The sequence below is a fragment of the Ips typographus genome, linkage group LG14 (assembly GCF_016097725.1).
Source record: "Ips typographus isolate SLU linkage group LG14, UJ_Ityp_2.0, whole genome shotgun sequence".
NCBI classification, from domain to species: domain Eukaryota; kingdom Metazoa; phylum Arthropoda; class Insecta; order Coleoptera; family Curculionidae; genus Ips; species Ips typographus.
The window spans coordinates 4,676,053-4,698,942 of NC_138435.1; the positions used below are offsets into that span (position 1 = coordinate 4,676,053).

A 22,890-nucleotide genomic window follows, 5' to 3' on the forward strand; every position below is an offset into this window, starting at 1 on the left:
GTTCTGCACCAGCTCCGTGCTGCGGATTGCCCGTCCGCGGAACCTCTCCATCAATACTTTGTAAAGGCACCCACGCGGCTTAGGCACGGGACATCCCGTATCAGAGATCCGTCGCCGTCTGTGCCGCGGGACAAAGCCTGCTCGAGCCCAATGCACTCAGCCGGTGGGGAGGCCTCGATGCCAGTCTTGCACGGCCAGTGACATTGAGATACCGTCGGATGAGGCGCCCAAATGCGGGGCCGTCTGCCAATTCCCGCAATCGCCGGAATGGACTCGCGCCCGACAAACACCAATAAATAAAACCACCCCAATACCCATCGCTCGGCGCTGCAGATTTTTGGGCTGCTCGGCCACTTTGCACAGCATCCCCCTGGCCCGGCAGCGCCCTGGACGCCATTGCGGACACGATGCCGCCTCTCCCGCATAGGCCTCAGTATTTGTCCTGGCCGCCGCGGCGCTTCTTTTCTTCCGTATTTCCTGTTCTGTGTGCACCCGATGAAAATCGTGAACTGCAACTCCGTTGGCGCCCGGCTGATAAGTCCATAGTGCAAAATTTCTCGGGCACCCTGCCACCCGCCATGTTCCTGCGGTGGATCGGATTTGCATGGCGCGCGGCCGTGCTCGCGGAGAGCGGCCAGAAAACGCCAATGACAACGCGGCGCTGGCGCAGGGGTACATCACCGTGGATGAGTACTTTGGGAGGATCCCCAGGCCCAGTGCACACTGTGTCCACTCGGCAGACTATGTCCTGAAGCTGCATGCACGCTGGGTGTGGGGCCGCTGGGTGCACGCCGGGCTGCATGCATCGCCGCCTGTGCATGCAGCACAGGCGGCGATGCTGAACATGTGCAACGCATACTATACATCGGGTGCCACGCTGCCTCGGTGGATGGCCGTCCTGCTCTCCAAGAAGGAGGGGGAGTTTGGGCCTGCGCCCGGGGAGTCGGTGCACACGGACGAGATTCTCAGGTGGATCGGCGCCCGCCGGAGGCAGAACGGCCTGCTGATCAAGTTCCTTGTGAAGGTGCTCGCGGGGCTGCAGGGGGTTGCCCTTTTGGGCACGGAGAGGGACCAGAGGTGCGGCGCGGCGGGGGCAGGGGGTGCGTTTGAGCGGCGGGGGATATACAGGGATCTGGGAGCCACGGCACGAAGGCTGTGTGCCGATGCAAGGATGGAGGACTGCGCGGCGAAGTGGGACAGAGTGTTCCTGCGCATGACGACGATGAGGGCCATAAAGGAATTGGATGCCCTGGTCAGGAAGCTCGAGGCCAGGAAACGCGGCCTGGCGAAGCTGGGGCAGAAGAAGACGTGGGAGGAGGTCAATCTTGCCTGCTTCTTTGTCTACCACGGCTACTGGCTGCTGGCGGACGCCTGCCGAGCGGCCGGGACCGCCGACAGGATGCTGGACGTGCTCTTTGACCACGGCGACATGCTGGACACCCTGGTGAACATCGTCTGCAGGGAGGGACGCAGGATGCTGGTGTTCTCCAGGTCCTTCGAGTACTTCACGGCCAACGAGAAGGCGGCCCTCACCCTGGGGTTCTCGGACCTCCATCGGGGGATACAGCAGATCTACGGGGAGTTTATCGGAAAGAGCCGGGCAGTGCTAAGCGCAAACGAAAGGATGGCGTGCAGGGTCGGCTCCAAGGCCTGCGGGGCACGCGAGCGCCGGGCGGGGCTGCTGGCCAGGGCGTGGGCGGCAGCTGCAGGCTGTGTTGGCTACGTCGCATCCTGCGCCAACAGGCTTGTAAAGTTCACCGAGGGGCTGAATGCCTTTCGTACCTTCAGATATGTGTTTGGCTGAGCCCTAAATGATTAAATTATCATGTAAATGGGCCGTGTCTATCACAGGCGAGCCACGGGATCTTGGCCATTTGCCGGCTGCGGGCCCGGAGCACACTCTTTAGTGGGCGCCCGCAGCTTGTGCATGTCCGCTATTTATTCATCCTGTTCGCCACTGCGCGGCGCTGATGTGCGAAATGCAGATGAGCGCAGGCAAAAATTTGCCCCGCCTGCATGGAGGGTGTCCTCTCGCCGGACAGCGCGCTTCTCCTTGACAAGCTCCTCAGATTTCCGAGAGCCGGCGTGATACTTTTTGACTCCACGGCTGGCCTGGTGGTCCAGATGGTGACGCCCGACCTGTCCCAGCTCAAGTCTGTAAGGCTGGAGCCGTCTTTTTTTGAACACCTTAGGCCTTTGAATCTCGTTGTCTCGATGCCGTTCCAGAAGTTCTATATTCCGAGCATGAAGTCACTGAGGATGCGGCAGACGGCGGATGCCACGGTGTTGGAGTATGCGCTCGAGGGGTGCAGATATACCAAGGTCGTTGACAACGTGGACATCGACGTGCTGGATCCGGAATTCGAGGCGGCATGCACCGCCCAGGTTGATCTCCTGCCCGTCCGGGAGGTCTTGAGGAATGCGAAGGCGAGATACGTGAGGATTGCGCTCGGCCGGAGCGTGAAGGTGCTTTACGAAGGGACCGAGGTTGAGCTTGACGGAGCTGTCGACGCGACGTCCCCAGTGGAGTTTAAAATAGAGACGGAGCCATTCCGGAATATTCTGTACTATGCCGATCTGTTCACGGACTATGCCCTGGCATTCCCGGCGGACGCCAGCTGTCTGAACATTATCTTCCGCGGTCCGGACTCTGTTGTTTCGGCCTACATTGCGCTCCAGGACTGCCCCTAGTGGTCTGCTTATAAATGGGCATTTATATTCAAGTGAGTACCTTTATTGATGGTGTCTGTTGGCGGATGCCGCTCGACTTGCTGGCTCTCGTTGTGCTTTATGCGCCGCGCGAGCATAAATAGCCCGTGTGCAGCATGCCGCAGCCCAAAGCCTAGCACCTGGGGCGTGCAGGCCGGCGAATGCCGCTCGGCAGCAAGTAGAATTTCCCGGGCCTCAAGGCGGGGCGCTGGGGGATATCCGCCGAATGGTGGGGTGGGGCCCGTGCGATGAGGGGCAGCCGCGGCCTGCATCCACCTGGACAATGCCCACAAGCGTAAATGAACTAGCTCTGCACTGCTGCTCTCAAAATGCCCACGCAGGGGCTTCTCAGGCCTTGCACATGGACACGCTCTCGCCGGCAGCCAGGCCGAGGACATGTTTTAAAATTTCAGCACCGATCAGTGGTGCAATTTATAAGAATTTGATGGGCTGATTAAAATATGACCCAGAATTCCAGGCAATGTCAAAGCAGCCAAATATGGAGGTTTTTAGAATGCAGTGGGCTTTATTGCATTGGGGATCGGCTATAAAAAAACATGTGGGGCAGCCGCCCGATGTGGCTGAGCAAGCTGTCGCTGGGCGCCTCGATCGTATTCATACTGTCCTGCACGGGGCTGGCATTCGCACTCATCCTCTTTATCAAGCAACAGATGCCGGGGACAGCCAGGGGCGCAGGGCCGCTGCTGAAGACTGACAGCCAGGGCACAGAGGAGGCGGAGCCGGACAAACACTACGGGCTGTTGGAATGCGCCGAGATCGCAGAAGAGAGCCTGCACGCCGAGGACAAAGAAGAGAATCCCTGCGTCGGGGCTGAAGGGGAGAAGTGCAGGGATGGTAAAAAAAAGGGGCCCGCACAGCCGGCCTCCTGCACGCCTGTGGATGAGTCGCCCCTATATCACTACGATTACGATCCAGAGCCGTTTATTACACAGATTGACACCTTTAGAGAAATGGAGTGCACTACATGCTGCCTGGTACAGCAGGGGCCCGACGTGGCCGAGCAGAGCATGCGCTTCTGCCTCCAGTACTGCAGCGATAAGACCATAGCGTCGTTCTTCCGCATCATGTCTGCCAAAATGTTCCACATAGTGCGGTTTCAAATGTGTGGAGAGCGATTTCTATCCGCTAACCGCTATCGGGCTGGCACGACCATATCAACTTTTACTTCTTCGATAAGCGGTTCCTGGAATTCGTCCTGGACTATAGCTGGTGGGAGGAGGGGAGCAGCAGGCACAGGGGGAGGTTCGTCACTGGAGCGAGCATTGCCAGGCTTTGTGACGATATGGAAGAGCTAAATACGGATGATGTTGCTATTCCGCACAAGCTTGAGCGGGAGTTCCACGAACTGGTCTTCTACAGAAACGTGCACTACATTGGGTCGATGATCAGCAGGGCATCGGGACGCGACCTGGGCGAGACCGACGGCGCCTGGTTCGATGATCTCGTGGAGCTGTTCTACAGGCTCACGAACAACGAGGCTGAGCTGGCGGACGAGGACGTGGAGGCGTACGGAGAACTGGCGTTTCTTCTCTACCCGATATATGTGAAGATTGCGGGGCCTTCTCTGGACGGCCCAATCTTGTTTGACCCCGCCGGTCTTAGCAAGCTGGATGTACTCATGGAGTACCCGGATGAAATACTAAGGGAGGAATACGGCACGACAAAAGCAGAGGTGATAAGGCATGCAATTTACTTCAGCGTAAGGAAGATACTGGACCGGCACAGCGCCGGAGGCATGCCAGACAAGGATAGATGCAGCGAGCTGCTGGGCCGGTTTATGGAGGGGAGGCCGCCCGAGGAGTCGAAGTTCGAATTACTCCGTGGGCGAGTTAGCATGTGTTCCAATTTCCAGTGCGGGCATGTGATTTCTGTAATGCCGTCTGAGCTGGGATTTATGATGAGGACTGGGACCTAGAATAAAATTTTCCGGAAGCTGCCGTGTATTATTGAGAGTAAGGCTTTGCAGGATGGGCACAGGGCTGTTTGCTCGCGTCTCGGGCCCTTACCTGCATTCCAATTACGGGCTGCAGAGGCGCGGCCAGGGCCAGCCTGCGCAAGCGCGAATGCTGAGGTGTGGTATGGCCCCATGGGGAGGCAGGATATGCGGGTTGCCTATTTCCAAGGCGCGCGTGTGCACTAGCCAGTTCTACAGCCGCCCCGCGAAGCACCGCCTGGGCGAGAATCCTGTGCGTGCTCCAAACAGTCTGGCGCTGTTCGGGCTGCGCCGGCAGTGGTTGTCGAGCCCGCTCCACGTCATAAAATGCAGGGAGATTATTATTTTGCGCGGGCCTCGAGCAGGACTTGTTGCGAGCGCGTCGTGCCTCTATTTCGTCCGGGCCCCGCTATGCAGCCCGCCTTGGCGAAACCCACCGGGACCCCCTATTGTAACATAGACATTACACTAAGTGCCGTTACCTTAAGTTGCCCCGGTCTCCCCCAGTACCATGTGTGTGTCAGCAAGATTGGAGAATTGGGGTCATGATGTGAGTATAAATACGGTACCAAAAGCACGTACGGATTACTGATCTCTGGGATAGTCTGGGATTACCATCTGTGTAGCTTCTAGTGGAACAGTTGGTAACCAAGTGCAAGCACCCGGAAATCAGCCTGTCAAAGGAAATAGCACGGGCGAGCAGCATTAGTTGCCGTACCGACTTATCTCCCTTTGACAGTACCAACGCGTCTTATTCGGCGTGGTGAATGCCCTGGGACACTAGTCTAGGGTTCTATTCACCCCCGGTAAGCGTGCGCCCTCCGCGAAACCCTTCAGACGCTCCTCACATCATGATCCTCGCCTACTTGGCAATCTGGGGGTAAGACCTTTGTTGATTTGTCTTAAATAAAAACGGCTTACCTGTATACCTGTGGTTTTCTTCTTCTGAGCTACCCCTTAACGTGACATGGTGGAGGCGCCTCGTTTCATCCCCGTCTGCTAATCTCCAAATTGGTGGACACGCCCTCGCAGACGCAGTTAACGGCGCAGGAAAAAGGGAATGAATAAAGGGTACAATTTGAGATCCGCAAAGACTGACAGCCCATTTGCACCAAGGCACAGAAGCTCAAGTGTAGGGGACATACGGAGTCAGGATACAGAAGGAACACCGAGATATATCACCCTGACCTTGGTACGTCAAAAAGACGCAACAATAACATAAAAAAGAGACGAAAGACAAAGCGAAAACGAAGAATCAGAAAACGAAGAGAACGTAACGATACGTGAACAGATACACCCCCAAAGGATAATCAAGGAATTAGAAGCGCACACCGGAACAATGGCAAACATCACAATCTCCACAGTGGAAACAGGAGAAAAAACGCCCGCTTTGCCACAATTCATCAGCCCCCCGACATACAACCCTTGCACAGATTCAGCGCAATCATTCATAGCGACATACGACCGAATGGCCGTGGCCAACAATTGGAATGATGGCCTAAAAATTCTATACTTTCACTCCTTCTTGCAGGGGGCTGCAAATATATGGTACACAGAATACAAAGAAGGTCACCCTGACAGTAATTGGTCCCTCATATGTCAGGCCTTCAAAAATGAATTCTGCGACGATAACAGTAGCCTACGACTACTTGCGAAGGTTCGAGAAAGAACACAGGGTCCCTTAGAACCCACGAAGAACTATTTCTACGATCTAAGGGTCCTTTATGAAGAATACAAGCGGGAAGTCGATTTCGGGGAATTCCAAGAGATTTTTCAAAACGGTTTGATGACCGAAACAAAGGCTAAGTACTACTGGCTCACGCATTTTCCCAATCAGCCACCTAGATCATTAAAAGAAATTAAATTGCTATGCATCACGATAGATAACGCCCCTACAGAACCACCCCCACGGCCCGCTACACCAACATTCCGGCCGCAGCGCCAAGCATACGATCACTCGGGCTTCAGAGAACCGGCACGGTACGAAAACCACCACCCTTATGCAGGCGAAAAGACCCCGCCACCGCCCAGGAGAGAATACGACACAAGGCGCACACCCCCGCCTCAAAGGCGTTACCCTAGCACGAGGGCACGAGACAATAGGCCAGCATGCTATAGCTGCGGAAAAATTGGGCACTTTGCCACAGACTGCAGAAGCAGACCGCATCACCCAAACTTCGAAGGGTGGCAAAATTGAGTCCCGTCACCCTCTCCACTTGGGGGCCAACGCGCACTAAAGTATTGACAATCAACGTTATTTTAAATGGATTCTTTATACCAGCAATAATAGACACAGGGGCGGAGCTGAACATAGTAAGCGATCGCCTAATAGAAAACAAGCAAAGAAGCACAAGATACTCCACCCTCCTGCTCACGGCAGGGGGCCAGAAAATCCCCAGCCTGGGGGAAACAAAAACATTACTAGAAATAGTAGGGAACCACGTAGGAAAATGGGAAATACGAGCTACCATACTAAGAAACCCACCCCAACCACTCATCTTGGGAATGGAATTCTTGGAGGATACAAAGGCGACAATCGACATGGCAAAGAAAACGTTAACACTTGAAGAAGGGTTGACCATAAGTTTCAGCCATCAAACAAAAAGCACAAGCAAACAAAACCCACATTTACACCCGCAAAACAGGAAAAATAATAATAATAACCCAAGCAAAGCAACCCAGCAAGCAAAAGAAGGAAAAAGCAAGCAAATTCTCGTTTACCAGAGCCTAGCATACACGAGGTGCCCAGATCAATTTTCTCCTTCCCCAAGAGCACGGCATGGGCATTTACAGTGTCCACGACACCCTGCAACGACGGGGGTATTGCTAGAGTAATCAGAAGCCACGCAGGGGTAGAAAAAATAAATGACTCCCACCTGGGAGAACTGGATTTCTTCTCAAAAAACGGCCGACAGATAGTTCAGATGACGGCCAAAGAGGAAAACGCCCATTCAGTCGCCATCGAACCTTTCAGAAGATGCTGCACGGCACTGAGACAATGGGCGAATCAACATGAAATTAGGAGCATCGCCTTACCAAGGTTAAGCCAACGAGGCGATCCCACAAGCTGGCCAACCAACAAGAAAATATTAACAGACGCGTTTAGAGGCACCAACATAGAAATCTGGATATCAAAAGGAAAGGGAAAGAGGAAAACACGCGCCAGTAAAGCGAAAACAGGATGGGAAATCCTACCGAACTACTTTGAGGAAATCCCGCCAGAACAAACTAAATTAAGGGCTACAGAAGACGTGGTCATCATGCCTGGCGAGACAAGAACAATAAAAACACGACCACAGAATACTCCAACAGAGGGAACACACGTGGTGCCTAATGAAAACTGGTTGATCAGGAACCACCTACTGGGCAACTACGGGCAAAACAGAGAGAGCCCCATGATAGAACTCAAAAACGTCGGCCCAACGCCAAGAATAGTGTATAAAGGCACCACAATAGCAAAAATTGAAAAAGAAGCAGCATCAAGTCAAGTATTCTCGGTCCGCCAATCAAACGATGAAAGGGTGAACCTAGAAGATCATAAGCTAGAACACATACCAGAAGGACGTTTTAAAGAAAAATTAAAAAAACTGTTGTCGAGTTACGAGGATGTGTTCTGCAAATCACCCAAATTCATGGGAAAAACAGACCGTATCGAACACAAGATAGAGGTAACTGAGGACAAGCCGGTAAAATGCCGCCCGTACAAGGTCTCACAGAACGAAAGGGAGATAATAGATACCCAGATACAGGAAATGCTAGACTGTGGGGTAATAAGACCCTGCCATTCTCCCTGGGCAAGCCCTGTAGTCCTAGTTAAGAAAAAGGACGGGTCCACCAGATTCTGTGTAGATTACAAGAGAACCATCAACCCAGTGACGAAAAAATCCTGCTACCCCCTACCGCAGATAGATGATATATTGACCTATCTGGGGAGAGCCAGATATTTCACGACACTGGACATGTTCTCAGGGTATTGGCAGATTCCGATCGAGGAAACCTCTAAGCAATATACGGCCTTCACGGCACAAGGGCATGGCTCCTATGAGTTCAACGTGTTAAGCTTCGGACTCTGCAATGCCCCAGCCACCTTCCAGCAGCTAGCGGACAAAGTTTTTGGAGATCTTAAGTGGAGGGAAATTCTGATATATCTAGACGATATAATAATATTCTCCGAAAACCTAGAAGATCACATCGAGAAGTTGGAAAAAGTATTCACACGGATGAGAGAAGCTAACCTAACGCTAAAACCTAGCAAATGCGAGTACCTGCAAGAGCAAGTAAGAATACTAGGTTATACAGTAAGCGAGGAAGGCATATACCCCGAAGAAGGGAAGCTAACAGGGATTAAAGAATTCCCGACACCAAGGAAAACTAAAGAGCTCCAAAGTTTCCTGGGCCTATGCAACTTCTACAGGAAATTTATAAAAAATTATTCAGTATTGGCACGGCCCTTACATGAGGCCACAAAGAAAAACAAATTTCATTGGGGGTCAGAACAGGAAAAGGCATTTCAGGAACTGAAGGAACGGCTGACGACAGCCCCAGTGTTGAAACACTACAACCCTAACATCGGGTGCACCCTCCACACAGACGCATGCACAGAGGGCATTGGGGCAATACTATTGCAAGAAGGAGATGACAAGCAAAACCACCCCATAGCATACATAAGCAGGTCACTATCAAAAGCTGAGAGAAACTACTCTATAAGTGAATTGGAACTGCTGGCCGCTGTATGGGGGATGACGTACTTAAGACATCTCATTTACGGAAGACCGGTGGTAATAGTCACCGACCACCATGCACTCTGTTGGATACACAACATAAAAGACCACTCTAGGCGGTTAGCACGGTGGGCACTAAAACTAGCTGAGTTCGACTACTCGGTGGTATACAAGAAAGGCAGCAAGCATCAGGACGCAGACTGTCTATCTCGCAACCCCGCTCTACATATAGATAATATGGAAATCGAGGAGTTAGATGACGTGCCCACCTTCACCATCTCGACAGTAAAGATAGACGAACTGCAAAACAGAGACAAGGATTTAAGGGAATTGAGAGAAGCAATCATGGACCCCGAAAATAGTACCAGCGACGCAATAACACGACGAAAGGCAAAGAACTTCAGAATAAGGGACAACATATTATACAAAGCCACCGCAGATAAAGACGGCTTAGAATATGCGCTCGTAATACCACGGGCACTAAGGGAGGAAGTGCTATGGGAAGCCCACAACGCACCCACTAGTGGACACATGGGTATGACCAAAACTCTGAGCAGACTAAGCCCAAAATACTACTGGGACAACATGGTGAAGGACGTGCACAAGTACATACGGGGATGCAGGGATTGTCAAGCAAGAAAAGGACCCTCAAACAGAAAACCCCTAGGGTTACTCCAGCCTATTCAAGTGGGACAAGTATTCGATCAGCTGGGGATGGACCTGTTGGGTCGTTTTCGAAAAAGCAGTCTGGGAAAGACAACCATTGTGGTGGTAACCGACTATGCAACAAGGTACGCGATAACAGCGGCCCTACCTAACGGCAAGGCAGGGCCAGTAGCAAGATTTCTGCTAGAAAAGGTGCTCTTGATACACGGCGTACCCCGTACTATTCTAAGCGACAGGGGAAAAGTTTTCCAGTCTGAGATAGTGCAAGAGCTTCAACAAATAATGGGCGTCCAAAGCACCTTCACCACAGCATATCACCCTTCGTGCAATGGGCTAACAGAAAGGTTGAACAAAACATTAGCCGACATGCTGTCGCTGTATTGTAACACAGAACAAACGGACTGGTGTTCATACCTGCCCTTCGTCACCTTCGCGTACAACACAGCGAAACAGGAGACGACGCAATTCACGCCCTTTGAATTAATATTTGCACGAAGCCCGACTCTGCCATTGGATGCAGCTCTCTTAGATAAAGAAATGAGCACGAATGCCAAGGAGCTAAGAGAAAAAGCATTGATGATAAGGGCATTGGCCGTAGACAACATACAGAAAAAACAAGGGAAAGACAAGGAGCTCTACGACTCTAGGCATAGAGAAGGGGAATATGAAGTCGGAGATAGAGTAAAAATATTTATACCAATAAGAAAAGTGGGCAAGAGCGAGAAACTGTTGTTGAGGTGGTTTGGGCCGTACAGGATTACAAAAAAAATAAGCGAGGTGAATTACGAAGTAAAACAAGAGGGTGGAAGGAAAACAGACGTGGTGCATATAGGCAGAATACTGCCATTCCATGACGAATGGACGTTAGGGGAAATAGCTGAAGAAACAGACGAAGAAGAATGCAGGGAAGCCCAGGCGCCACAAAAAATACTAATCGATTCCACTCGTATTGCAGGGTCGCCATAGTAACGCCCCAACACGTAGAAGTGACGGCCGGGGCCACATGGAAGGAACTCCCCAGCACTATTATGTACGAAAGCACAATCCCCCTAACCTATGTAATACCCTGGTCCGAACCAAAGGTAAACCCAGCCCCAAGGGGAAATCCACCGGGAAATTGCGAAAGGGCCAACCAAAGCTATATCTGTCAAGGAAGGAAACACTTGAGAGAATTGGAGGAGGCAATAGACAAAGAAATAAGCTTATACAGGGCAAACGAGTATCCAGACTGGGAAACAACTAAAAAATTAAGGAGGGAAAAAAGAACGCTCTCCTTGGGATTCATAGCGGATGGCTTGAACTACTGTTGCGGCGTAGCCACGCAAGAAAAAATGGATTCAATGTATATGGAAGAAGGGAAATTAGAGGCACACATCACGGCACTCCACGATACCATGGAGGACACCTTAAAAATGTTAAGCACACGCTCGGAGGACCAAAAACGCTGTCAGGAAGAAACGAATCAGGCCATAAGAATGACGGAATCAAAGATACATAACTTGGAGGAGTTCGTTAACAAAGAACAGCTGGAAAAGGAATGGGCGACAGAGATGGTTCAAGCAAATATGGAGGCAAATCTGGGAATGGCAAATAGAATCATTCTCCTTGTAAGGAAAATGCGCAGTCAGGCAGCTCTGCAAGAATGCAAACAGAAACAAATTCCACTAGCACTTATAAAACCAGAAACGCTTCTGTCCGACTTAAAGAAAATACAAGGGGAAATAAGGAAAAATGAATTTGAACTTGCCATATCCACAGCACAGGTGTCATCGTATTTTCGTCTCCCCATCAGCGAATGTACCTTCTCCGATGGGCTACTAGTGGTACACGTGAAGATCCCTTTGATCTCTCTAAACAGGAAATGGCGACTGTTCCAGCTGGTAACAAATCCCTTCGCGTGGGAGGGACAGACATGCACAATAAAACATGCACCATTAATGATGGCAGTAGCCACCACAAGAACAAGAACCATACTAAAGGAAATAACAGGAATTGCACTACACGAATGTAAACCATACCAAGATAGGTTATGCTACTTACCCAGGTTCTCGGGGGATCAAACACAGGGCCCTTCTTGTGCACGAAAACTGTTCCATGGGGCAACAGTAGAGGACATAGCGGAACACTGCCCAATGCACTGCCACCAGTCAAACCTTATGATTATCTCAGAAACCGGGTCAGAAGAATTCCTGCTAACCCACCCTAAGCCCAACACATCTATAACATGCCCAGGGGAAACTTCTAACCTAGGAACAGAGTTATTAAATCTACCAGGAGCTCTGAAAATGAACCTACCTTGCCAATGCCAGCTGGACGTAAACGGGGAAACCATTATTCAAAAACGCTTCCCATGTAAAATAGAAGAGGCAACTGCCTCGGTTCGACATATTTTGCCGGCCGCATGGACCAACCTAAAGACGTTCGTACTAAAACCTACAAATAACCAAGCATTTCTACCTACCTTCCACAACCTCACGGAATGCTTAAACGTCAATTGGACCACCAGCCTACCGCATTTTAATCTATCCTCGGAAAAAACCATCAGGCAATCACTAGACGAAAAATGGCAAAAAATACCCACAGCCAACATTTCGGGAATCCACAGCGGGAATCATTCATTCATGTTTCTTTGGAACATCACATTGTCCCTAGCTGTAATTTACCTACTTCTGAAAATACCGGCCATAATGGCGGTCGCCCACGCGGTACAAACGGAGGCGTCATCCACGTCGACACCAAGCTTGGACCAAAACTTGGACAATGGCAACTCCTGGTTACTCATATGTACCTGGTCAACAGGGGCGCTAATTATTGCGGTCCTCATTTACAGTCTTATAAGGCATTTTCTTACCCACAAGTCACAGAAGCACCCTCAAGAAAGGGAAGATCAGGACGAGAGAAAACACCTAAAAAGCAATACCCACACGGCAGCACAAGAAAATGAAGATGGTGGGTCATGCGCGGACAGAACACCTTCGTCATAAAAATTGACGAATCATCCGATCTCGCAAGCGAACTAGAAAAAGGCGTGGTCTGTCAACTTCAGCGACAAATGACGGACACCCGCCAACTCCAAACAGGCAAGAAGTCACCTCAGTAGGGATAAGGAGGATTAGAGAATTAATAGATAAGCCATATAACTTAGTCTAAAAAACTTTTATTTTTTATTTTAGTAGTAACAATGAACTACTGGTCTCCGAAGCCGTGACACAAAGGTTACAAGGCATAGTCGCCCACAGCACGAACCATGCTGGATGACAACATGCCCCGGAGGGATCTCCGGCGGCCAGTCTTCCCCACGTACTTTGAAGAAGTACACCTCCGCTCGAAAATCCTAAAGCAGCAATGGGAATAGGCAACCAAGTAAACATCAAGCTGAAAGTACAGGGACCTACCTGGGGAAGATCGGGTGCCCAACGACGCAGGCACGAGATCACTCTCCGCCGGGCGCGTCGCAAACTTAGGGGGAAACCACGCGAATCTGGAATAGACGACCAGATACCTAGAGAAAAGAAAAAAGAGGGAACCCGACCACTCACCTTTAAATTCCATTCTGACACACTCTTTTGGGGCTTCGGGGACCAAATGTTGAACAGTATAAGTCGTAATAATAAGTATCGATGCATAGTAAGCAAAAAAAAAAAATTAGTAGGGTACTAGATTGAGTTTATTAAACAAAAACATAACATAAATAATAGGTAATAATAACATAAACATTTTTTTGAATTTTTTCACGCCGCCCAGGTCAAACCGGTCAGCACAATCAACAAGTACCGCCATCTTTCACGGAACACATCGACCGGGCCACACGAAAACAACGCCACCTAGCACACAACCCAGACACCGGACCGAGACGAACCACCGGCCAGTAAACGGTTTCACAGCAGGCGCCAATAGATGACAGCACCAGTACGACCCGTGAGCTAGTAGCCTTGGTATCCGTGAACTGAGTAGCGGCCAAGGATGCTGGAACGTTCAGGCAAATCCTCGGGCGCACAATATGATTAGTGGCTTAGATTATAAGACTTTTGATAAATAAAGGATTCGTTCCACCACATAAACCCACCTATTAGTATATAGGCGATGTTAGAATTGTACAGTTAGGGTATCTTAGTGTCCGGGGCGAACACTTTGTAGGGGAGGGGCATGTAACATAGACATTACACTAAGTGCCGTTACCTTAAGTTGCCCCGGTCTCCCCCAGTACCATGTGTGTGTCAGCAAGATTGGAGAATTGGGGTCATGATGTGAGTATAAATACGGTACCAAAAGCACGTACGGATTACTGATCTCTGGGATAGTCTGGGATTACCATCTGTGTAGCTTCTAGTGGAACAGTTGGTAACCAAGTGCAAGCACCCGGAAATCAGCCTGTCAAAGGAAATAGCACGGGCGAGCAGCATTAGTTGCCGTACCGACTTATCTCCCTTTGACAGTACCAACGCGTCTTATTCGGCGTGGTGAATGCCCTGGGACACTAGTCTAGGGTTCTATTCACCCCCGGTAAGCGTGCGCCCTCCGCGAAACCCTTCAGACGCTCCTCACATCATGATCCTCGCCTACTTGGCAATCTGGGGGTAAGACCTTTGTTGATTTGTCTTAAATAAAAACGGCTTACCTGTATACCTGTGGTTTTCTTCTTCTGAGCTACCCCTTAACGTGACACTATTATAACACTCTTGCAGCACATCCATGGTTTAATAAAAACACGCAGGATTAAAATATAATTAGAGCGCTGAATTGTGGTTATTTGATGATACAATATAGGTTTATTAAATATTCGGTACGGCACAAAAAGAATATGCCAGGCTGCCGTTCGATGCGGGCGAGCAGATCATCGTTGGGCATCGTTGCCATTTTTATCTTGTCCTTCACGGCAGTGGCATTTGTACTCATCTGCTTTGCCAAACAAAGGGCCGCGAGAGCCGTCCAGGCCAAAGAGCCGCCGCCTGCACCGTCCAGCAGCGCCGCGGTCGAAGAAGGCCCGACGGGGCACTGCACGTTCTCCATCTTGGCCAGAGATGGTGGGGCAGAGGACGATGAAGACAAAAAGGAGAGCGCGGACGAAGATGCGGGAAAGAAGAGGAGGGAAGGCGGAATGGGGCTTGCTCAGTTTCCCCTTTGTACCGTTAATAGCAACCTTTTCTTATGCCAATATGCTGCTGTACAGCCTCCATTCATAGAGTGGGTCCTGGTCTACCAGAGTATGGAATGCAGCAGCTGCGGCCTGGCGCTGGGGGGATCGGAGAGGCCCATCTTCGACAGAAAGCTATACCTCCAGTCCACTAGCGCTAAAACCATAGGGGCGCTATTTCGCACCCTGTCCGCCAAGATCTACCGCATAATCCAGTTCCAGGAGACCGGCGAGCGCTTCTCTGATTCGCACAGGCACAGTCTTAGAAAGTTCTACCTCTTCGACGGAAACTTTCAACGATTCATCCTCTCCTATCACAGGTGGAAGAAGAGCAGGCACAAGAAGGCCTTCATCACACCAGAGAGCTTCCTCCGCGCTTCGGCCGATATAGATGCGCTGGACTACATGATGACACCGCCCCTGTCCAGGCGGCTATTCCACGATCTGCTCCTTTGCAGAAACGCGTACCATATCGGCGCACTAATGGGCGTGGCCCTGGGGCGCGACCTGTGCGAGGACGACTGTGGCTGGTTCGACGATCTCTTTGAGCTGTTCTACAGACTCACGAACGACGAGGATGGGCTAGCGGATAGCGACATGGAGGCGTACGGGGCCCTGGCTTTCGTTCTCTATCCGCTCCATGTAAAGATCCTGGGGCTGTCTGCGGACGACCACGTTTTGTTCGAGCCCGAGGGGCTTCTGAAGCTGGACGCGCTGCTGGAGTGCTGCACAGAGGAACGGCTAGCGTCGCAGCATAATACGACCAGGGCAGAGATAGTAAAACATGCAGTCTACTTTGCTGCAAAGGGGGTCCTGGACCGGCGCAGCAGTGGGAACACCCCGGAGAGAGAAAGAAGCAAATGCTTGCTGGGCCGCTTCATGGAGGATGCGCAGCCGTCTAAATCTGTGCTTGAGGAGGTTTGTAAACACGCTACCACGGGTCCCCGCGATCCATGCACCCAGGTGGTGGCCGTGACTCCGCTCGGATTAGGGTTTCTAATAGGCGTGGGCGCAACCCTATAAAGGCAAGCATCATTAAAGTATGAACCCCTCCTTTTGTGACCCGCGGCAGCAGGGCTGTAAGCAGCAAGTTTATCAAATCTCAGTATCTTAGGCCTGCGTCCCCTGCTATAGCAGGCCGCATCTGCCGGCTCCTTCCTCCATCGCCGGCTTGCAGTTTGGACTGTTTGTTCTGGCCTGCTGCAGGAGCGGAGGCAGCAAATTGCTTTGTGCAGCAATGCCGCAGCCTAAAACGATCCGCACCGAAGCATATCAGCTGCGGGTCTCAGCCGAGATATGCCACCTGACGGCAAATACATTGCTTAAAGGCGGATAATGCCGCGAACGGGGTGTCTAAATAAAGCAGGTGCGAGGACTCCGTAGCGGGACGCGTTTGTTGAGGCGGCGCTTTGGTGTAAAATGAGATGCTTACTGCAAGGCGTGCCTTTATTATACTTTAAGTTCTTTCAGCGGTGCTGATATTGCTGCTAGAATAGTTGCAGTGCCCAGCTCGTTAAAGGAGACATCGAGGATTTGCAGACGTTCCAGAGCACCAAGAGGCGAAAGGTCGCGCGAGTGTAGACCGCAACCGGACATACCGAGCTGCTGGAGATTCTCGAGCGATGCTATCGCCAAAATCATTTCGTCGCTCAGCTCAATGCGGCCAACATCCAACATCTCCAATAGGTCGAGCCCGCATATGTGCCCTAGGCTGCCTTCTTCCAGCTTGCAGTTGTATATGCTCAGTCTTCTGAGCCCCTCAAGCGACGCTATAGACAGGCTATCTTCCTCGCTCAGCGTGTTGGAACTAATGTCTAGCTCCACGAGGTTCCGCGGAAGACTGATGGCCCAGAGGCCATTTCACTTTGGGCTGCACTTGGGCATACGCAGCTTCAAGAGCCGCTCAAGCAGTGCTATCTTTGCAAAGTTGTCGCTGCTCAGGCTATTGTTACCGACATCGAGCTCCGTCAGGTTCTTCGCATTGCACAGAGGCAGTAGGTCATTTTGCTCCAAATGGCAGGAGGACAAGTCTAGCTTTTGGAGACTGGGGATGGCCGCGACTGCCGAGATACTCTCATCGCTCAGGTTATTGTTTTGGATGCTCAGCTCGTTTAGGAGCTCCAGGCCAAGCAGGGGTTGCAAATTACTCTGCTCCAAATGGCACCACGACATGTCCAGCCTTTGGAGCGTCCCAACTGACGCTACCGCAGAAATGTTTTCGTTGCTCAGCTCGCTGCCGCAGAGCCCCAGCTCCGTCAGGCTTTTCAAATCACCGATAGGCCCCAGATTAACTTGGTCTAAGTGGCAGTGCATCATACTAAGTATTTTGAGGTTTTCAAGCGATGCAATCGCCCGGACGTCTTCGTTACCCAGCTTGCAGCTTGCAGAAGTCAACATTCAGGCTCTCCAGCACCGCCAGGCCGCCGAGTTGCCGAATTCCGCGCTGCCTAAACTTGCTGTCAGCCAAGAACAGGATTCTAAGGCCTTTTAGCGACGCCACTGCCGCAATATTCTCATCGCTCAGCCTGCTGGATCCAACATACAGATCCTCCAGGCACTGCAGCCCCGCAAGCGGCTGAAGATCGGTCTGCTCGAGGTTGCACAATGACATATGTAACCTTTGGAGCTTCTCGGCCGACGATATTGCCAAAATATCCCGACTAGTCAACTCAATACCGCCAACATCCAGCTCTTTCAGGAACTGCATGCTCTTGATGAAATCCAGGCTAGCTGACCCTAGGGCCGAATGGCCCATACATAATACTTCAAGCCCCGGAAGCGATGCTATCGCCGAGGCGTCTTTGCCGCTCAGTTTACTGCGCTCGATGTTCAGCTCCCTCAGCTGCTGTAAATTCCCGAGGGGCGCGAGATCATCTGGCTGCAGCGCGTTGCAGCCAAGAAAGTGCACCTTGAGCCCGCATAGCTCGGCAACGGCGCGCACGTGATCTCCAGACAGGCAGCAACAATCCAGAACCAGCTCTGATATCTCCATCTGCTTGAGTATCCAGATGAAAACCGCAAAACCGAATCCGTTATTTGGATGCGTGGGGGGCTTTCGGTCAGGGTTGCTGGAGCCTGTGCCGGCTCTTCGGCAGCACAGCAGTCTATTAAATGCAGAGCGCACTCGGGGGCCAAGATTCCACCCCCTTGTTGTCTCCTGGGCGCCCGAATCTACAGGCTCCTCAGTGCCGGGGTTGCTAGAAGCCCCACTGCTTGGCCGTACATTCAGCAGCATGTTAAACATTTCCGGTAATTAACACATCTTTTCAACTAAGGATACCCCGTCTCTGTCTCCGTGTCTAAGATCTTCCGCAGAGCACACTGTTGCTGTACTGCCTCTCACGCACAGGGACGCACCGTGCATGCCAACGTATCCTCGGAGGAGGAGCAGATAGGATCTGGGATATGCATGGCGCTCAAAGATTTCATCCGCCCCGGGGTCGATTATCTCTCCCGCATGCCTTCCGCCCAGGCCCTTCTTTGCAAGATTCCTGCACAGCACGGCCATCCCACTGTCAGACAGGCGCAGAAGCTCGCCCGCTGCCATGTGCTGGCACAGCTCATGTGTGCGCATGTCGGGCACCCCTTTCAAGCTATTCTCAAGCAGCTCCATGACCCCTTCAAACACACTCTTTTGGAGCCGGATGGTGAAGAACCTGTCGCCCCCATCGTCCATTTTGACCAGCTTAGCCATATCGCCAAACAGCCTCGACTCCGTGTAGACTGGGCTGTCTAGTTTATACTTCCCCACGCCGATGCACTCACCGTTCCTGTCCTGGAACGATACAGTGAACGTGTCGCATGCGGCAAAGACGAGAAAACATGATAGCAGAGTCGCTACGTCCATGGGATAAAGGCAAAATTTTACTTGAATAGCCGTACTCCTTTATGCATATGGGCACCTTCATCGGACGGCCAGAATATCCGCGGCCGCAGGTTTGCTGAAGTGGCTTCCAATAGCATAGGACAAGATCATCCGCACTTCTACTTTCGGAGGCTCTCCTGCTGTTGTATTGTGGCATAATATCTTTACAAAATCCTGCCGTGGGTCCCGCAGAATATGATTGCAGTCTTCGCCGCCTCAAAAGCACCGTTTGGAGCACTTCACTTATTTTTGTAGGATCCCTCTCCCTAGGCGCATCGATGTCTTTTTGCCCTCGCTCATCGAACCCTACACCAGCCAGGGCTGTTTCCTTAGGGCTCGACAAGCCCTGCCGGACCGGGGCGCCGGGAGCAAACTACAGAAGAAATGGGGCGTCTGAGCAGGGGTAGCCCGGAATGTGACATTCCCACAGCAAACATCTCTACCAAGCTAGGACAGCGGAAGATGCCGCCCCACTGACTTCGCGGGGCAGTGGCCTGGATAAAATATAAAGTTAATAATGGCGGGATTTAGTGAGGTGTACCGAAGGATTTTTAATTTGCGAATTTTAGAAAAATTCAAATTTGAATTAAAGGGGAACGGCGCCTGGCTCAGCTGGGCTTCAGAGCCAAAGAAGCCCTGCATGCGGAATTGCGGCATACCTCCATGCCGCCGGGACAGCGGCCCCAGGAGCTTCAATCAGCTTTTAATTTAAAGGAGTTTGCCATCCAGGTCCTAAATGCAAAAATTGATGTGCTTTCCAATTAGCGAAATATCAGAAAATTGGCACGAGGGTTTAGATGCGCGGAATAAAGGCCTCCCTGCCGCCAGTGTATGGCCAGCACAGGGAAACGTGGGGATCGGCTTACCGCCAGGGCTTGTAGCGCCGCCTCCACACGCCGCTTTGTACAGCATTCCATATGTAGTAAGTTTACCAATCACAGCCATAGTCGACCCCCGCATGCCTGCCATCGTGCAATCACGGGATCAGCCAATAAATTTTTGCATTTATCTAAATAAATGATTTTATAAAATTCCATCAACATTTGAATTCCTATTATGGAGTTTTTTAATACGTTGTCCTGTGTCGCGACTGTATTTAAATATAAAGAAGGATTGCGACCCTCGCCAATGGTCCTAAAAAAGCCGAAGATAGGCACAATGCTTGCGCTGATAGTTTCCATAGCGATGCTGGCCTTGCTCGCCTGCTGCCTGGGCGGCAGAAAAAGCTGGCCGTCTGCCCAGCATGTGGTGGACGATATGTCCGCGCCACCCGGGGTAGGCGAGGAGCTCGGGGAGAGCAGCTGCAGCGAAACGAGCGACTGTGCCTTGCCGTCCGCCGACTGTGAGAGCGGAGACCCGCAGTGGCACTCCCCACGCCGCGGGCCTCCTGCCGAGGTCTACAGAGATAAAGTATTTCACTATGGAGTGGAGTGGCTTGGCCGACAGGGCAGGGGGCTTGTAGAGGCGATAGGCAGGCACGAGTGCCGCACGTGCGGCTTGCTGCATGCGGCGCGCACTGCAGCACGCGAGACAGGTGCGGCACCCATAGAGAATGAGTGCTACTACGTAAATTGCAGCGGCCGCTCGGTGACCGCCCTTTTCCGGACGCTCGACTACAAGCTGTTTGTGCTCATTAAGCGCCAGCAAGAGACCTCGAAAGACGGTACCGCGCACGCACACGACTTGGCAGGGTTTTGGGTGGGAGGGATGCGGGCGAATTTATAAGGGTGGCGGACAGTGCCCCGGGGGATGTAAACGGCCGCTGCACGCAGATAATAGTCGCCGATGTAGCGGGGTGGAGATTCATACTGCACGATGGGTGAGCCTGCAGCACGCCGTATAACCGCTCTTTGAAGGCCGGGGTGCCTGCGCGCCTGTGTTTCGGTTGGAGTCTGTCCACTCTACGGATGCACGGTGTGCGGGAGTGGTCCTGGGTTTTTGCAGCTTAATAAAGTGTTACTTGATACGCGTGCCGGATGTCTTTTTTGTTTGGGGCGGCCATATCCCGTGTAACATAGTTAGTTGAAGTTGTAACAGTTCATTGACATGCATAGCTAAGTATTATTATTAACCGTATTGCATCAATCGGTTCGCTATTATAAGTATTTTATGTATACACAGCAACCTATATTATATTGTATGAGTAGGCATAATAGAGTACGATAAATATAAGCGATTTATTCATTAAAGATATATTGAATACAGGTAACTTGCCGGAGTATCATTTACTACCTTTACATGGCGATCCTGCTAATTTTTCGTGGACTTCTGATTAAATAGTAAAAAGTAAAAGTTAAAAGAAAAGTGTAGTGCCATTGGTTGTGTTTCGTAATGTATCCGATGCCGACAAATCTGCTTAGGAGCTGAGCGTGGTATAAATGTGAGCTAAGATGGGGCAAACCAAGTCAAAAGATACCAAGCAAGAAGTAACGGAAAATGGCGTAGTTAACTCCAATTTTATAGTACAAGAAGCTGAGTACAACATCACTAAAGACGTCAAAGTGATTCTGTATCTTATTTTCGCTATGTTGGCAATGCTCTTATTGTGGAGAATTATTCGGGCTGTCAAGAAAAATATGAAGAAGCAGATCCGCCGCGACATGGCAGCAGTCTCTTTAGCATCTATCAGAGAAACGTAATGTTGAGTAAGTAAACGGAAGAGCTGTTCCGGTAAGCGTGTGCGCGTATGTACAGTGATAGTGATGTACTGTTTATTGTGCACAAACTCAACAAACTCAAGTGTCTTCAGTGTTAAGTTCTTATGTGTAACTGTGCAAAAGAAAAGTAAGCAATAATTAGTCGTAGTAAATAGTTTATTAAACTGGGTTTTATAATGGAACTTTTAAGTTGATTTCAATTCAGGCGTTTAAAAATTTTATTATAGGTATTATTGTCTATATGACTATTCTGTGGTTACTATCTTTAAACTGCAGTATTTGGATCAATTTGATTATTTTTGATAAATGACTAGTAAAGGATTAACAGAAGTTAAGAAAATTTACGAAGCTGCAAAAAGCTTTTCAAGTAATATCAATAAAGAATCTACCGAGAGACGCGGAAATTTAGACAGAGTAAATAAATTACTTGTACAGATTGGTTTAATCGAAAAAGAGTTAAGCAACTTTAAAACTCAAGTTTTAAAAGAGAGTCAGAGCCCAGAGGAATTATTGGCAGCAGCAGCGCCCTATATAAAAGAAACTGAAAAACTAAATTTTAATTCCAGACAAACACTGCTAGAACGTTTAAAAAGTATCGTTGAAATATCAAAAATGTCGACAAACACCGTAGAATTTTTTAGTTTGGCTAGTAAATTAGTTCCAAGTCAATTCGATGGTAACTCCGAAAATTTACAGTAATTTTTAGATGCATTAACTTTACTTAAAAACAATTGCGAAAATCAACTTGCTAACGCTGTAGCTTTCGTGAAAACTCGTTTGACCGGAAAAGCGCGAGGTCTTATTACGAATGAAAATACTATTGACGACATAATTTTTAAACTTCAAAATTCGATTAAAGGCGAAACTTCACAATTATTGACTGCAAAAATTTTACATCTGAAACAAAACGATAAAGAAGCCGCAAAATATGCTTCTGAAGTGGACGCATTAGCGCAAAAATTACAAACAGCCTATATTACAGAGGGCGTACCAGCGGAAGTTGCCCAACGGTACACGGTTGAAAATACTGTGCGAGCATTTAGCCAAAATGTCAAATGTCATGGTTTGTAAACACGCTACCACGGGTCCCCGCGATCCATGCACCCAGGTGGTGGCCGTGACTCCGCTCGGATTAGGGTTTCTAATAGGCGTGGGCGCAACCCTATAAAGGCAAGCATCATTAA

At 50.4% G+C, this 22,890-nt stretch overlaps 1 protein-coding gene and 3 long non-coding RNA genes across 5 annotated transcripts; 2 read left to right on the forward strand and 2 right to left on the reverse strand.

The window, feature by feature from the left end:
* The first annotated feature begins 5,144 nt into the window (after positions 1–5,144).
* Positions 5,145–5,589, forward strand: LOC145737752 (uncharacterized). The gene is made up of 2 exons (XR_014180464.1): positions 5,145–5,213; positions 5,268–5,589. It is a non-coding gene; the product is annotated as an uncharacterized LOC145737752 (long non-coding RNA).
* Positions 5,590–11,771: 6,182 nt separating this feature from the next.
* On the reverse strand, positions 11,772–12,896 carry LOC145737755 (uncharacterized). Its single transcript, XR_014180465.1, has 4 exons — positions 12,512–12,896; positions 12,346–12,461; positions 12,091–12,296; positions 11,772–12,023 (listed from the first exon to the last, which is right to left on the reverse strand). It is a non-coding gene; the product is annotated as an uncharacterized LOC145737755 (long non-coding RNA).
* A 295-nt stretch (positions 12,897–13,191) lies between these two features.
* LOC145737737 (uncharacterized) lies at positions 13,192–13,723 on the reverse strand. 2 transcript variants are annotated; one of them, XM_081992567.1, is made up of 3 exons: positions 13,590–13,723; positions 13,446–13,531; positions 13,192–13,384 (listed from the first exon to the last, which is right to left on the reverse strand). In XM_081992567.1, the coding sequence occupies exons 1-3, from the start codon at positions 13,600–13,602 to the stop codon at positions 13,220–13,222; spliced, it is 264 nt and encodes an 87-aa protein (XP_081848693.1). In that variant the 5' UTR covers positions 13,603–13,723; the 3' UTR covers positions 13,192–13,219. The 2 variants fall into 2 exon arrangements, with proteins under 2 accessions (XP_081848693.1, XP_081848692.1); XM_081992566.1 differs by having other exon boundaries at positions 13,192–13,531.
* Positions 13,724–14,228: 505 nt separating this feature from the next.
* On the forward strand, positions 14,229–14,673 carry LOC145737738 (uncharacterized). Its single transcript, XR_014180456.1, has 2 exons — positions 14,229–14,297; positions 14,352–14,673. It is a non-coding gene; the product is annotated as an uncharacterized LOC145737738 (long non-coding RNA).
* The last annotated feature ends 8,217 nt before the right edge of the window (positions 14,674–22,890 follow it).